General features: G+C 40.3%; 1 protein-coding gene across 3 annotated transcripts in view; it reads right to left on the bottom strand.

Annotated features, from left to right (window-relative positions):
* The window catches only part of LOC142387520 (myocyte-specific enhancer factor 2A-like), a 56,313-nt gene that overhangs the window by 5,884 nt on the left and 33,189 nt on the right, over nt 1-17,240 (bottom strand). For all 3 annotated transcript variants that reach the window (XM_075472648.1, XM_075472652.1, XM_075472657.1), the window contains 5 exons: nt 16,360-16,563; nt 4,504-4,638; nt 3,779-3,992; nt 3,192-3,245; nt 2,137-2,294 (listed from right to left, as the gene is read on the bottom strand). In XM_075472648.1, the coding sequence (XP_075328763.1) occupies nt 2,137-2,294; nt 3,192-3,245; nt 3,779-3,992; nt 4,504-4,638; nt 16,360-16,563 (765 nt within the window). The remainder of the gene's footprint in view (nt 1-2,136; nt 2,295-3,191; nt 3,246-3,778; nt 3,993-4,503; nt 4,639-16,359; nt 16,564-17,240) is intronic.

The raw sequence follows: 17,240 nt of genomic DNA, 5'->3' as shown, positions 1-17,240 counted from the left end.
CCTGATAATGTCAGCAATGACATCATCCCACACGATGTCATTCACCGCTGAACCCACACACACAAACAGAGGGTTAAATAAAAAACACTATGTGTATGAAATTAACACGTTATCAAAGGTATCCCGATGTAAATCTTTGGAGATTATGACCCTCTGCTACTCCCCGTGTGGTCTGAGGTACATCTGTTAACAACAAATAAAAGAAATAAATCATTGAAGCTGCTTCTAACATTGTTATGAGGCTGGAGGCAGGAAGACCTGCTCAGCTCTGTATATAAGTTGTTCTGGGCTGGATGGTGTAAAACGCATGAGCATGGACAGTCTGAGGGGGAGGTGAAAGGCAGTTTTCAAAATGATCCAACGGAGTAGCTGCTGTCAGACCACCACGCGACATCTTATACCGGCATGAAACAAACAGAAACCGCTATAATGTGAGCAGCCCCAATATTCTTCTGCAGTTCTAAACAGGGTGGGGACAGTTCAGCAGTTCCCACCAGTGTAAACCCATTCAAGTGGGAATTTAACACTAACTTAACACTGGTTCTCAAGTTGGGGTCCACACCAACCTAAAAGGGGCAACGAGGATCACGAGGAGCGTGTGATATTCACTGCACAGAAGTTCTGAAAATCAGATTTGCATACGTTGGATCAAATGACAACATATTTACTCGATTATCATAAGTCCGTGTGAACATCAAACAGTGCTGTTACACACAGAGGTAAGTGGTCGACACGTGGACACGTTCTTATTCATTTTTATGGAACTTTAGGGGGGAAAAAAGAATTCTTGAAAGAGGACATTTACAATTGTAGCTAAAGAGCTAAACGATTAGTTTAAAACGCCACAGAAAGAGAACACATTCACTCTCTACAATGAGAACTATCAGATGCAGGGTTCTGGATGAAATATCATACAGTGCAAAGACTATCTTTACTTTTCAGTGAACTTAACTGCAGGCCAGAGTTGGGAAAACGTCAAAAGACTGTTGGAATTGTACGTGCATCTTCACCCCCCTTTATCAAAGGAATCACGGCGACAGACCACATTTCCAGCCTCGCCTTCAAAGACATGAAATATCCAGGCAGAGATAAGCTTGCTCTCTTTCCCTCCCTGATTTTATACAGTCAAACAATCCACTGTTCCAGCCATCTTTTTATTCTTACAAAGAAAAAGAGGGTTGGGAACCACTCATTTTACACAGTCATGCATTTACTTGAAAACATTATTTGTCACTCAGTGATCATTAATGATTGTTTTTAAAAAGAACAGAATGATGAGAAATCCTGATGATTCACAGCGCTGTGAATCATCGTGTGAGATCTGATGGGTGTAGTTTCTTTTCTCACTTCTCCATCAGAAAAGTAGTCACATAATACCTCACTGATGTTAATGACCGCCCCGGTAGACTTTAAAGCTACACTCATGTTTGTGTTGTTTTTTTTTTTCCCAAAACATCTGACTTTCACATTTTGTATATAAAAGAAAACAGACACAGTTATTGGATCACTGCAAAGTGCAAAACCCCCCTGAAAAAAAACAAAAAGTTAAATCTCCAGGGTTCAATTTTAGGTTTATGGTAACGTCATGTTAAAACATGATATGGGACAGAGGGGCAGATCAATAACTTTAATGACCAAACACAGCTGCTAAAAGTGAAATCTGAAAACTCCTGCAGGCTTCAGTCAGTTAATCAAACAGGAACTCTGCTGGATTTTATGCCTCTAACCATTAGAACCTTTAGTAAAAAATTGAAGGACGTATTTGAATACATTTTGAGATGTGACTTGTGAGTACAAGGTATTTTTTGCTTATTTGACCTCTGTTGGTATTGTGTCTAAACCTGATTTTCACCCCCTTTCTGACAAAGGATATGACTTGGCAGCTTACAAGAAATTTCATCAGTCTGTACCAGTAGCCTAATGTCTCCCAAACTGAAAGGCACTACTTTATTTTTAATAATACTTAAAGTACACATAAGTAGGCCAAAGGCTAAAATTATTCTTGTGGTTTTATTCATGGTCTTGTTTTTATGATTTTCAATACAAGCAGTTTTGAGTATGACTTCATTTGCAAATGTATAAAACAAGGAGTTTTTTTTTAAGCCCATAAACATGAAAAACCACCAAGACACATACCAGCATCATTCCTTTGGACTGAGGGATGACAACTCGGAGGTCGGTCTTGCGGTTACTTGGGACCAGGCTGTTCCCATGAGGCGGGAGAGAAGAAGGAGTTTTTGGTGGTACAAGCTTTGCCAAGCTGCTTCCACCAGTGGAACCCACAAATCCATTCACTGCAAACAGAAATATGGAAATACATGGACGTTTCAGAAGCGATGGTTAAGAAATCCCATACAGCCCATTGACTGTTGAGTGGTGCTGTTTGTAAAAATCAACCATGCACCAAACAGGAATGTGAAAAGGGTTGAATATTTCAAAAAAGGTCTTGAAAACATGTTATGTATTGGATCCATTAAATCAACCTGTCCACCACAGACATCTGACGGCAGAATGGAGAAAGTGCAGCTATGTATTATACAAGAGATGAAAATGAATAATTGATCTTTTCCCTCTCGAGACATTATATAATGGCAGTGTTTCTGGGAGGGAGAGCCCAAAGCTGACAAAAGGTTAAATTCTTCCAGGACAGTTTGATGCACGGGTTGCAGACCAAAGAGTATGAACAAATACAGTTAACCGAAACTAGAAGAAAGAAAGTGAGGTGCACCCAGACACCTGGAAGAACACAGATCCCTGCACTGGCCTCCACATGGCCTTTTACTGTCCAATAATACAAGGTAACTCAAGATCTTGCAAGAAGCCAACACAAAACCTCACATAGTTCAGTAAAAACCTCCAAAATCAAGAAGAAAACATTGACAGAGCTCCCATTGTACACCAGTGCCTTCTAAACTGATCAAGTAAAATAAAATGGAGGCACTGTGAGCTTATTAACAACATAAGAACCAGAAGAGATGATGAAAACACAGCTTATATTTTTTTCTTTTGAAAACTTTTAATGCCTTTCAATATAAAATAATGCAAAAGTAAATATGATCACCATCAGCAGACACAAGCAGCTGCTCACAAGGAGTCACAAGATGCCGTGGATTTGTTTTAAGGGATCACGTGAAGCCCAAGGTCTGTGTGTATGAACTGTATGTGTCAGAGCAAGTTTATAAGATACACACCAGCTGCTCCAGATCCATTTTGCAGAGCCAGATCAGAACTGCCCTGCAGGCCACCTGAGGATACGCACACACACACACAGACACACACACACACACACACACACACACACACACACACACACACACACACACACACACACACACACACACACGTTGGTTGTAATTTTTGCTTTCCTCACAGAATTTCTTTATTAAAACACTTTTTTTATATCGTTTTATCGTTTGTTTTACATGTTACATTCTTTCTCAAACTAAAATGGAAAACGTGTCACAAAGAGACAAATACTTACACACCACACGGTGATTAAGAGACAACAAATACTTACACACCACACGCTGATTAAGAGACAACAAATACTTACACACCACACGCTGATTATAAATATATCGTTTTTTTAATTGAACGCCACTTTGTTCAGTCCTGTCTAATTTATGTGCCTTACTTGCACATTTGCTACTATTTCAATGATTTTAAGGCCCGTGTGAACATATATCTGTACATCCATGACTAAGCGCCATCACCCTCTGGATGAAACTTGTAGAGTAGTAGGAACACACACATAAAGTACACACACACACACACACACCTGCATTTCCAGTGCTGGGAGGTCTTTGTGTGGAGCTTATGTTTCTGTGGGGATGTGCGTGATGCGAGGAGAGGATCCCGCTGTCAGCCAGGACTGCTGTGGCTGCAGCTAAAGCCTGAGACGTCCCTCCACCTCCTCCTCCTCCTGCACCAGCACAGTAGGTCATGCTGCCTGGTGCTACATGCGCAAAGTGCTGCTGGGGTTGACCTGTGGGCTACAGTGAAAGTGATGAAAGGACACAACATGAGCTCAGTCTATATCAGTATATAATATGTGAAACGGTAATTAGCAATTTGCGTTTTGTCTCCAACTTTGTGCACGTTTTTTTCAAAGCTTGAAATAGATCGGACAAATGATCACCATCTGGAATAACCGGTGTGTTACTGGTTCAAATTAAGCAAAGCTTAAGCAAGCTGGAGATCTGTGGAACAGACTTCCTTTTGGCCACACTTAATGTACTGATTGTCCTCAAATGAGAAGCTCCGCATTTCAATTTCCATGGTGAGACATTTAACCCTCCCATTACGCCTGATATGCTCATCAGTGTGTGACTGTAGTAGGTAAAAAAGATTGTAAAGAGCTTTGTAGAACCTGTTCAATTCAATTTAGTTTTATTCATATAACGCAAAACCCCAACAAAACTTCATTTGGAGTCACCCATCTGTATCAATGTGAAAAATAACAAGAGCTAATGTCAACTCACAATAAATCATGACTGCACTTACAATTTTATGACTCTTCATCATGTTGTCAAACTCCTCATTAATCTTCTTGTATTTCTCTTCGGTGCTGGGGGTGAGGACGTACGAGCCGTCAGCGTCTGGGCTGTCGCAGCCTCTGTGCTCCTTCTTGTTCAGCGCCTGTGAGGGAGAAACAGTAAGCAAAGGCATTAAGTTGACACAATGTTGGTATGCAAAACAATGAGTATGAGTCATCTTGTATTTCCCTTTGGAGTAAATGTCCATTAACTTCTAAAGGTAAATGGCTTGTCTCCATCAAACTGTTGACAGTTTGCAGTCAAACAATGCTTATTTTACAGACTAATTTATATCTTTAAAAAAAAGCATTCAAGTATCTGCATGTTTGGAACACAGCAAATATTCAATGGCAGGCTACACTTGACAGGGTTCAAGTAATGCTTATGTCTGTAAGGCAGTTAGTCAAGAGTGGTCACTTTGTGCATCATCATACAGTTGAAGGTCTTTGAAACAGATGGCTGGATGTCCATGACATTTGGCTCCGACATTTATGATCAACAAGGGATAAGTTGTAAGAAATACTGGTGACCCACTGACTTTTCATCCTGCGCCATCATCACTTCAAAAGACTTTCCCACCAGCTCCAGCTATTACTTTGTGTCTCAGCCTCAATACATGGTGGGTTAAAGCTGTATGTTTCTTCATCAGCATGGCCACAAAAAAAAAACCTTCTAGTATTTCATCAATTTTGCAAAGTATCTGCACATCCAACAGTGTTTCCCACAGAATTTTTGGAAACTATGGGGGGGGGGTAAATTCACGCGGCGTGAATTTGTGCGGCGTAAATTTGTGCGACTGCAGATTTTATTTTATTTGATTGATTTGCACACATTCATTCAAATATAACAAAAAATACACAATAAAACACAACAAATTAAAAAAAAGGAATGTGTGCTGGAGATGTCAGAAACCCTTGTGGGCTTATGAGGAAACCTCATCTTGTCATTAAAACCCAATGATAACAATTGTAATAGAAAATATTTACAGGTTAAAACTAAACTTCATGAAAAATATGAATGGATCATATACAGTGAGGACTTATGCCTTTTTGAGAAACTTGAAAAGGTTTTCCTTGATAACAAAGGGTGTGGGAAGTACACAATGAGTTCAGGAACACATCAGAAGTGGTTTGGTGTTGATATCTTTAAAAACAAGAGAGCTATTACAAAATAAAAATCTAAAATGGAATTAACTATGCACACTGAGTAAATGTTCTACCTAAAATGATTTTTCTGGAAACTAAAAGACTGTGAAAGCTTTATAGTGAGTTCACAAACCCACCCGAAGTGGTTTGGTGTTCATTGGTTGAATATCCAGTGAGAACAAAAAAAGGCGTTGCACTTTTGCGACGGTCCCTAAGTGCTCCGGCTGCCGTAGTTCACTTAGAAGTATATTCGGCGCGGTTACTCTGATCTTTCAGGCTTACTTTGGTGAGTTGATAAAGCCTGTGGTATGTTAGTCTTAGTTTTCTGTAAATATTAATACCATCCTGAGGCTAATTGGTGCGGTTTTCGTGACGCTATTACAATTACAAAGCTGGAAAATAGGCGAATGTCGAATATAAAACCAACTTCACCCCGCTCCGCCTAGTCGGGACGGTTGAACCACACATGCGGGACGGATGAAACACCTTATTTTAAACAGAAACTATTGAGCTTACTATTTTTTTAAGCAACATACCGGACAACATACTAGTGTACTCGTCATTGCTCAAATTTCACATTATTTCTCAGAATATAAATAGGTCAAAAAAATATGTTTGTCAACGAAATCACGATGATTACAGCTGATCTTTATGCACGCGCACCCACTAATCTATAACGTGTGTCAATCGCCCCGACAGCGACTAAACACATAAACCTTTTTTGCCACTAAACTTCAAAACTCTGACATTGCACACTTTAGGACATGTTTAATTACTAATTCACCTGTTGTATAGTCATATTGGTTGGTTTTCGAGGAAATCGCTGTGTTTCAAAAAAAAAAAAAAAAAAAAAAAAAAAAAAAAAAAAAAATCGCTGTGTTTCAAACGATTGGGATTCGGAAACTATGGCGGGCCGCCATAGTTTCCTCAATGTATGGGAAACACTGTCCAATATAAAAATTGGTTTGTTGGTCTGTTTTCATAAATGCGTCATCGTTTTACACATTGAGTTCATACCTTGACCAAACATCTGCCAGCACAGACCGTTTCCGTACAGTTTGTTTGACTTCATGAGCTCTGAAGCAGTATAACACACAAAGAGTCGGTTTGTTTTGTACCGACAGTAACAGTGGTCTACCTCTGGAGAGATGTGGCCCCGCATAGCAAACCTACTCTTCTCCGTCCACACCAGATTTTTAAACAAAAAGGAAGCAGAGTAAGGAGAATGTTTTCACAGCATGACTGAAACAACTTCTTCATTTCAAGGGGAAAATAAAAGGCAAAGCGCTAGAATTGTGTCCCTGAGCACCCCCGACAGTAAACCGCCAAATTAGATTTATTAGCACAAACTGTAAAATGGCAATATTCATGAAGTTCCACAACAAGATAGTCTGCTATGTTAATGTTAAAAACAAGGCTAGGCCATGCTAGCTTTGCCAGCCAAAGAGCAGTCTGCATGAAGACTGCTTTGAATTTTCAGTCTGCTAATGCAAACCTTTGTGTTGGTGAAGTGACATTTCAGTTCTCACTTGCACAGTGAACTTTGGACTCTCACAACTTGGGGGAGAGCATCGGAGACAGATGTGAAATCTCCTCAGTAGTGACAAACTTTGCACAGATACGAGTCAGCGTAGTCTCACATTTTAGCAGAAGGAACTATAAGAAAATCACATCTTTGAATTTAAACAATATGCTGCGTTAAACGTGGAACTTTAACTTTACACAAAGATTCCAATCTTCAGAGGAGCAGAAAATATACAGTTCAAGTGAAGCTTGTGTTGATGACATCTCATTATGTTACTTTAAGTGCAATCAAAGCTTCTAAACAAATGATAACCTGTCTAAAACCATAAATGGACAGATGCTGTCCCCAAATGTCTGAAAGTCAGACCTTTAGAGTCGTGATTCTGGTCACTTGCTGAAAGAAACAGATATATCTTCAGGTCCATTTTGGTACAAACCAACTCCTTAGTAATCTGACTTTCCTCGTCGTTGATTGTCAGCTATTCTGCTCTCTTTTCAAATTTTGATGAAGATGTAGATCGTGTAAAAAGGATGTTAAAAGAAAATAGAGACATTTTTAATATCTCTACACCAGCTTAGTACTACACAAGATATTTGTAATTCGTTTAAATAACAAAACAGGCCAGAGCACTTTCATTCTTAATCAAAAATTATGATGGGTGCAGCCAAAACATTCTTCTGCATTTATAGTGGTGTGGAAATAGGCCTTTATATGCTGAATCAACTCAGGAAGCCTCTTTATGTGCTCAACTATATACGTTCACCACCTGATTGACTTTGTTTTGCTCAGGGCTGGGTAGAGAGGGTATAATGGGGTCTTTAAAGTTTTCTTAGCTGGAATATGTAGCTAAAAGCTGTCCATAGGGCTGACTGCACGAGTAGAAATACATTAGAAACTGTGAATGCACATTTCAAATACTTGCATTTACTATGTGTCATGCGTAATATAAAAAGAAAGATCGTTGAGGCAAAGCATGGACTTGCCTCCTCTGTCAGTTGGTTTAACATGATCAGGTTTGGAATACAGACTGATAAATTGATGGATGTTGATTAGCACAACATGACGTTTGGTAGAGAATTGAACGCAAAAGAGAAAAAAAGTCAAATCACAATGACATCATCCAAGCCTGGACGAAGACATCATTTCTCTGGTATCCATCATCTCATCTCATTACATCACATATCATAGCGTAAAAAGGATGAACTGACAGACCAACACACCGGCCAGCTGACTGTCTGTCCGGCACATGGCCTCAGCATTCCCAGACAGTAGTAGTTACTTAAAGCTTTAAACACACACACTCATGAGTCTATTTTCACCACAGGCCTCAAACTCCACTTTCACAGCTGGTCGCTTAAAGTAATGCAAGCTTAGTTCTTCTTAAATCAAAGGTTCGCTCATCTCGGCACTCAAAAAGGCCTTAAGCTAAGGTACAGCACTTTATGTGAGCTCAACGTGCATTACTATAGTGAAAATTGACAGGTGGCAAAGAAATTATCCATCAATGATCTAATATTCTTCTAAGTTGTAGATAATATGTCACTGACAAATATGGCAAAGAAAAGAAGATGCTGAAGAATGCACTCAAATCTAAGGAGCCACAAACCTTTGCTTTATCATCATACCAGCAACATTATTCATCCCTTCCAACAGTAAAGTACAAACTAAAGGCCAGAACACGACACCTGTAAAGTGCAGCACCACCAGCACCAATCGGAAGCTTGCGATCTGACCACACATATTGTGGACTGAGGCGAAGTTCCAAATCCAAGTTGTCAGTATTTGATTAATAAGATGAAAAATGAACGTTTTGATCTGTGACGTCATGTCTTGAAAGACAACAACCTACATAGTTGGTAGGATACCATATATTACTGTTTTCTGACTACAAAAAGCCTAAACTTACTATGATCTACTATAGAGGAAAAATGTGTCTTTTCAGGAGCAGTGACACTTGAAAAAGAAGGGTGGCACGTCATATGGAGCTGTCATGCAGCGTCCCGCTGCCAGGATACGGTGGCATGAACAGAGAATAACAGAAGCGTCTGTTTTGACGCTCCTCGTTCAGCATGAGTGTGTTTTGGCCTTAAGGCCCTGCCTTTGTGATCGTAAAACACTGCTATATCATACAGTTGTATACCAATATAAATAAATAAAAACCTTATTGCTGTGAAATGCTGTGATGTACAACTTCTATGTGTAAACATGAATCCCTGCATTGCCATTTAATTACTCAAGGGCTAAAATCTCAGTTTTTCATGTAAAAATAAACTCACTCCCTAACTCAACTTAATCATTTGGATCAAATGATGTCATTAATATGCAAATCTGCTACAACCGTCCAACTGTAATCCCTTTAAATTACTGCATGTTAATGTTTACGTACAGTTTAACTCTTCAAAGCTCTTTGTAAATGTGTGCATTGGGTCAGATCCAGAGCAAAATGTGCTATTCTAACACTGGTAGGGGCCAGTAAATGACCCTGCAATCATTCTTAATGACGTTAAGAGCCTGAACTACAGCAGATGAGAAGTTTTTAGTTGCTGAACATCAGGTATTTATCAGTCAACAACCATTCTCTGATTTAGAGAAAGTGAGCTTTGCAGAAGGGAAGATTGGGCCTCATGCAAGAACATTTTCATATTTTTATTCTAAATTTCTCTCACTTTTTTCGTAAGAAGGTCTCGTACGAACACACCACGTCAGATTCAACAAGCGCTCTTAACTTCGGAAATAATGTGTAAACGACCTGCGTAAATGATGAATCCCACCTGTGCGTATTTAGGGGGCACGTGCACGAGGATAGTAAATTTGCATACTCCACGCCCAAAATGATACCATATAATGCTGTGCTTCCTCGCTCCTGTGCCAGGAAAAGTTGAGTGCTGAGTCATGAAAATGGCATCAGGGCGCAAAAAGAACAACTTTACGGGCTCTGAGATTGAAGTTCTGCTTTCAGAGATCCAAAAAGGAAAATCTGTCATTTTTAGCAGTGTCAGCAGTGGAATTACGGGACCTGCTAAAGCCAAGAAATGGGAACCAATTTGTTTATTCAATGTTACCTGTAGTTCGTAATGTCACCGAAAAAAAAAAAAAAAAAAAAAAGTTTAATATGAAAATAGCTTAAAAAAAAAAAAAAAAAACGTCTCGCCATGGGCAGGAACTCGATGACTGCAACTAAAGCCGTGCAATCAGTTGTTGCCTCATCATGATGGCTCTTTGATGGGGTGGTCCATGAGGGGGGTCTTCTGGCACCACAGCTTCTGGTCTGCCTGGGCTGGTTCAGGTGGAGACCCTCGTTCATGGCAATATTGTGCAAATCTGGCATGCCTTCTCTAAGCTATAGTGCTGTTTTCCCCCCGCTGTATCGAGACACACCCACCTGGCCTTCAGCTCAGTGCGCTCCACGACGGCACGGGTGCTTTGATGCGTATATGTGTGCTCCAATTATGATTGGCAGTCCAGCCACGGCATGAAAGTCCCTCTTAATTTGTACTTGTTGGACAGCGGTGTATGGGAATTTGATGTACCATGGGGGATAAACTGATGAGAGTTTTGATGACCAAGGGGAGCGCACGATTCACAGAGGACTGGGACACCCCCGATCTGTCTCCAATCTCCCTCTGAAAGGTTCCAGTGGCCAAAAATCCAAGAGTGGTGAGGACCTGGACGGGTTTGATCGGTGTGTTTCTCTCTGGAGTTGTGCCTCTAGCAAGCTGCATATTTGCAGCAGCACAGTCCTTAGCAATCTTAATCGCGATGTCAGCCATTCGTCTGTCTCCACATGGATATCTACACGGTCTCTTCCAAGAGCCTGACGCGCTAAGGCATCCAAAAGTAACAAGTCAGCCGCTGGTTACGCTTCCCATTGACCTTGTTATATACAGATTCAAATGAACCTTCAATTAGTGCATCATTTAAGTCAAACAGAATAATGTCAGCATCATTATGGGGTATAATGTATATATTTATTTATGTTTGCTTCAAAGTAATTAAATATACAATCCATGAGTCAATTGATTGGAACAACAGCGGACTATTTTACGAAACTCCTACAACAGCTCTGGATCACTCGTAAATTCTGTTCGTACCCGAAAAAAAACGTAAAATACGAAAAGATTGGTGAATGCGCAAATTCTCTTAAATCAGTCGTACGGACGATTTAAGAACAAATCTGTGCGTACCAACGGTTCTTGCATGAGGCCCAATGTTTTGTTTGAGGACAGCTGTTACCAATCATGAAATAACCTTAGTGTATTTAAATATATGTGAGGTACCTTTAAATTTATAATCTAAGCATTGAGAAGCTCCGGTTCCCTATGGACTAAGTTTAGAGAGCAGATAGTTGATTGTATGAGAGCAAAGAGGCACAGAGTAGAACCAGGAGTGGGGGGTCTCACAGGGTTAAATATGTCTCAATAGCTGGTGGTTTGAAGCACTACATCATGTCTGGCCTCTGAGGACTATCTCTAAGTGTCTATTACAGGATCTGAGAGTGTGTGCGTCTCCTTATCATCTAAAATGTCAAAGTCGGCTTTAGTGGATCTCCAAAGGCATCTGGATCATTGCCACCACAAGGCATGAGCTGCACTGTTAAGCATCTTAACATGTGAGGGTGATGTCTTGTAGCTCTTGGGACTGCATCAAAGATAAACTAAACCCACTCTCTCCCTGCAGTGAGTCTTTTCCAGTCGGGTGACTAGCTACAGGCTAAGAATAGGGCCGCGCTTGAGATGTGATCCGACACATCTCTGGCAGAAAAAAAGCTCGGCTCTATCACTTTCAAATGCCAGAACGCACAGGCATACACACGTTTTCCACAGATTGTTTTTGTATGAATAAATCTATCATTCAGAACCAAACCAAATCAACAGCGGTACTGTTTGCCACGGTGTCAGGTTTCACTCTATTGTAGTTTTCTCTTTCTGTTCTGGTTTTCATTCATCTCTGGGCTCTGCAGGCTGAGATGACTAAACTGCATACTTTGGATGGATGCTCTGTTGTTGTTGAAACTCAACTCTACTGGACACAAGCCTGTCTCATTATTATGACAAAGGTAATCCGTCAAGTTTAGCTGACTAGTGAGGACTTTGGAGCAGTTTCCATATTAATTTCAGGTTGGCATTAAAGTTTGATCCCCTCCATATGGGGATGGATCTATTGAGAGCATTTCAGAAATGTTTTGCTGCTTAGCCAAAAATAAAAAAAAATGTCGGTTTTGTTTATTATACAACATGCATTGCTTTGATTTGAACAGTTTTATCTAGGCAGACGTCTGCCAAGCGTTGTCTTTGATTGTCTTTGCGACTATGTATGCTAGTGACTTTCACTGGTCGAATCATGTCGTGATGCATGGAGCGCTAAGGTTAAAGCATTACTTGCTGATGTCGGTTCTGACATTTTGGTCATCTTTAATCAGCACAACCTTGAACAACGACACGTCCAGCTAATGCCATTCCAACATAAATAACACAAACAAGACTAAAAGAGTGTATCAGAGCCAGCTGTTGTTTGATAGCTCTGAACTCGAAATGGAATACAAGCCAAACAAAAAATCACTACAGGTACTCTGAAGTGTTAAAAGTTGTAAATCATCGGGACCAATAACTTAACAAAATTTGTTAAGCTGAGTGACAAGCTGAGTGAAAGGACAAAAAACACATCAATTGATAGGAGGCTATGGGCAGGACTTTTGTGTTGTCATTTAAAAAATTTAAACGATTTCAATCTCCAACTCTAACTCACAGCATAAAGTGAGTGAGACAGTTTTCCCAAATGCTCTAATCTTTCTAAAAAACACTTGTGGAGGGTTTCTAACAGTGATGTATTACTGAAAGGTCAGCGCAGCTGAAGTGCTGGCACATGTAATGGCATAACTGACTCTGAGATGTCGTACAGTGCATGCGCAGTTGTATAGTTGACGCCAATTCCATTAAAAATATTACTTAAAAAAATGTGTGTGCAGGTAGAACAACCCAGCTTCCAAAAGAGTCCCGACACTCAGCACAGTTACACGCACAGTTCAGTCGAGCTACGGTTACAGCTGGACCACCGTCCTTGTCCCAGTACATATAAAGGGGAAATGTTAGCTTATTATCTGAAGTACGTGGACGGTGCAAGTAAATGTTCAAGACATTCTCCTGCTCATGACATTCTGTGTGGACGATGATCACACATCAAAGTATAGCCGAATATATTGCACAGATGTTGTCTTTGAGTTTCTTAAATGATGATTTTGTCAGACGATACTGCAGAACAGAGCGACAGTTTGAAAAAGCTGTTTTCAATCGCAGTTTCTGACATTTGTCTGAATAGAAAAATGTGTGAATGAGAGCAGCTTCATGGGAATTCAACTGTATCGATATACACCTTTGCTTTCCAAAAAGATGGAAAAAGATTCAACTTTGGGGCATGTGCAGAGCACCTGGGCCCACTTGAGTTTAGTTGAGCGTATACATGCAGGAGTGAACTAATCTCCACCACATTATCTCTGTGTGTTAGTATACTTTTGAGAAGCTCGATTTTGTAAGTTTTATGTTGAACTAACATCTAAAAAGTCTCTAAACCCTTTATTTCAATCAAAAGAGTACAAAGACATTGTATCAAAATGTATTTTCATTACTTAATATGCTATTTTTGATTCCACAAACATGTTTGTTTTTTTTTTAATCAGGACACCGGGACCAAAGAACCATCTAAGTTCTGTAACATGAAAAAATAAAAAAGGAAGAATTTACAGAAATCCCTGACAGTGGGGCAAACAGACTGGAAACCAGAATTGTTACGGCCCTCAGGAAGCGTGTGATTGTGTGGTGGATATCAATGCGTGGGCTTAGCAACACTTAAAAACCACTGTGAGTAAACAGTTTGTCCCTGAATCCACAAACACAACTTAGCTCGCATACCAGATCCAAAAAAACATCCCCTTCCCCGGGCCCTGATGACATGCCTTTCTATCAACTATTTTGAAAAATGACAAATTCAAAGCAAGTGCATTTTCTTCAAAAGACAATTTGTGTTGTTTTTATTTACATTTTGAAACAGGGTCCGGCAGTAAGTTGATGCCCTTGTCCAGCCTTTTTGTGACGGACAAAGAAGCTCGTGAGCTATCTGTGTGGTCATCAGCAAAAATAATGTTCCATCAACGACAATGACTCCAAAGAAGCTCTCCGTCTGTCCGACCCGACGCACGGCATCTGTTGCAGCCAGGTTGCTGTACTTTAAACATAGTCAAACTTCATGCTCAGATGTTGCAAATGGACTGACCAATATGTAAAGGAGCAGCCTCTTATTTTCCTGGGTTTGCTTTAGCCAGCTTGACTGTCTGTATGACATTTGTGTGAATAAACAAATTAAGCTAAGAGAAGGCAAATTAAGCTGCACTAATGGCTGACAGAGCTTTCACAGGTGTTTACAGCAGGAGAATACACATGACCACACTCTTTAGAATGATTATAGGCATCGTAATCATGCATACTTATAACCTACACTCCCATTGTTACTACATCTAGGAGACTGAATTCAACATCCAACAGCTGTGGGATCTGTAGAGGCTTTACAGATCCACATGTTACTGTTCATCCTTAGCAATGTGGGGGCTCAGGCTTTGCTTTCAGTTTGGTGTTCCCGTTACTCTAATCCCCCCTCAGAGACAATGTCAGCTTTATTTGAGTTGTTTAAAATATTTTTGTTAATGTTACCCCTCAGGAACTAAAGACAGGCTCTCAACGAAAATCATTAAATCTCGGTTGAGTGTCCGGCTTGGTTTGAGTTAGGTAGAGTTTTCAGGAAATTAATGTTATTCAGAATAATATCCTCTGCAGCGGTGAAAACATAAATGTGTATGTGTGTGTGTGTGAGGGAGGGTGAGAGCATTAAATTCAGGCACTTAGAAGGGCAAACATGCAGTGGAAGCATAAACAGCCACAATGTGAGTCACATTGAGTATTTATTTTTAATGGCAGTGGCAATGAGTACGTGCCATGAAAAAAACAGGATAGCTCCGCCTCGGGGACCCTGACACAACAGTGTAGGGATCACCACACTAGTGATACTGCAGGATCCCAATACAACATCTGTCTCCAGAAAGCCTGCCGTGGCTGGTGGGTGTTCATGCTTAATGAACAATCAGAAACATCTGCATGACTAACCCATTTCTTCTTCAAACATTCTTCTTCTTTCTAATTCATCAACGACTTCCCGTGTAAACAAAATAAGACTGAGAGGGACGTGGCAGTTTGTGCGCCAGTATAAGCCTCATGCTCTGATGCGTAGGTTTGGAAAAATGTCTTTTTTGTCAGTATTTATGGCAAAACTAACTGCTGAAGAATTCTGAATATTACTACACTTCCACTACTCTAATAAAGTTTAGCGTACTCTTCCTGGCCACTTTTCTGTTACATCTGTGTCATTTAATCCAATCCTAATACAACAAAAATTCAACAAGTTGCACATTTTGAAGAATTTACCATGTGTCTGTTGAAATATTTTACATTCCTCCCTATTTGTAAATGTGATTGGAAAAACAACTCTTATAACACAGTCCAATACAACACCTGCATATATTTTAACCTTTGTGACGAACACACAGTTAGGTTAATGCTTACAATGACAATCCAAACTGATCAATAGAATATTCATAAAGGCAGATTTGTGGGTGTTTGGTGGAGGGGATGAATCTGCATTAACGTAACTTGTGATCCTTATTTCCATTATGTCGTGCCAAACTGTACAAAATGTCTTCCAAAATGTAAATTCTGCTTCCTCATATTTTAACAAGAAATAGGAATGAAGGCGGCAGCTGAAAGAGCTATTTTAAAGTCTTCTCAGGGTATGCTTTCTAGGAATGAATATTCCTGAAAAACAATTGCAGCCACTTCCTTCCTTATTCTACTGCAAGGAAACCAAAAGCTTCTGTGCAACAGAAGTAAAACGCATGCTTCTGCTTTACCATAACACAAAAACAATCAAATAGAACTGTGTAACTGTGTTACCCTTTCACGACCATTGATGCAAAGCGAAATGATTCACGTGATGCATATTTGCATGTTGCACTCACAGCAGCAGGTCTCTGCCGAGCACCAAAAGTCTTTGCTGATGATACTACCATCACTGATCTGAGTCAGAGACGACCAACAATCTTTCTCTCACTCACCTCCACAATGTCAGAGTTGGTTCTGCTCTCGTGGGGTTCGTTGTACTCTGTGTATTTCAGCAGGACTTTGTCCATGTCCGTGCTGGCGTACTGAAACAGCTTGTTGGAGCCGTTGAAGATGATGAGGGCGATCTCGCAGTCACACAGAACACTCAGCTCGTAGGCTTTCTTCATCAGACCGAACTTTCTCTTCATGAAAGTCACCTGGAAAGACACAGAAAAAGTCAGTCTCGTTTTCAACGGCATCGACCAGAACACGTAATATTCTCGACAAAATTTCCTCCGAGACAAACAAATAGCTGTGGATAAAGGTGTATTTTAGCAGAAAATGCCCCAGAAGCATTCTCGGTACGTAGAGTCTCACAAAATGAACCGATCCTCACGTCTGTGACTTAGTGGGTGAGAAGATCTAATCAGTCCATCTCATGGCAACAGTGAAAGTAAGCCTGTGATTAGTGGGATCTTATGTGATCTCGATTGAGAGAACTGACATCCCATGGAATAATTTAAAGATAGAACATGTTCCTATAACTGTCTGAAAACACGTTTACATCCGAGCTCCAAAAAAGGAAGGCAGCAATAACATGAAACACCCTCAGTCTTGACTGTCAGTTTTCAGCTTTTAAAGAAATCAGTAAGGAACTTGTTTGTGCATAAACCTTTCCAGAAGAGGAAATATACTCTAACACTGTACTGTGGCATCTGAAATGATAACTGTCATTCCTGACACCTCCATGCTCTTCTAAACCACAAAGCTAAAATACACTGCTTGGAGTGGCCCATTTACCGCTCAGACACAGCCCACACACAGCCCATGGATCATACTCTCATCCCTTTTTCAGTGAGTGGCTCACTCCTTCCAGTGAATCATCTGCATGTTT

This window comes from Odontesthes bonariensis, chromosome 1 (genome assembly GCF_027942865.1).
Source record: "Odontesthes bonariensis isolate fOdoBon6 chromosome 1, fOdoBon6.hap1, whole genome shotgun sequence".
NCBI lineage: Eukaryota > Metazoa > Chordata > Actinopteri > Atheriniformes > Atherinopsidae > Odontesthes > Odontesthes bonariensis.
The sequence above is the reverse complement of the archived record's forward strand: the minus strand, read 5'-3'. Positions and strand labels throughout refer to the sequence as shown.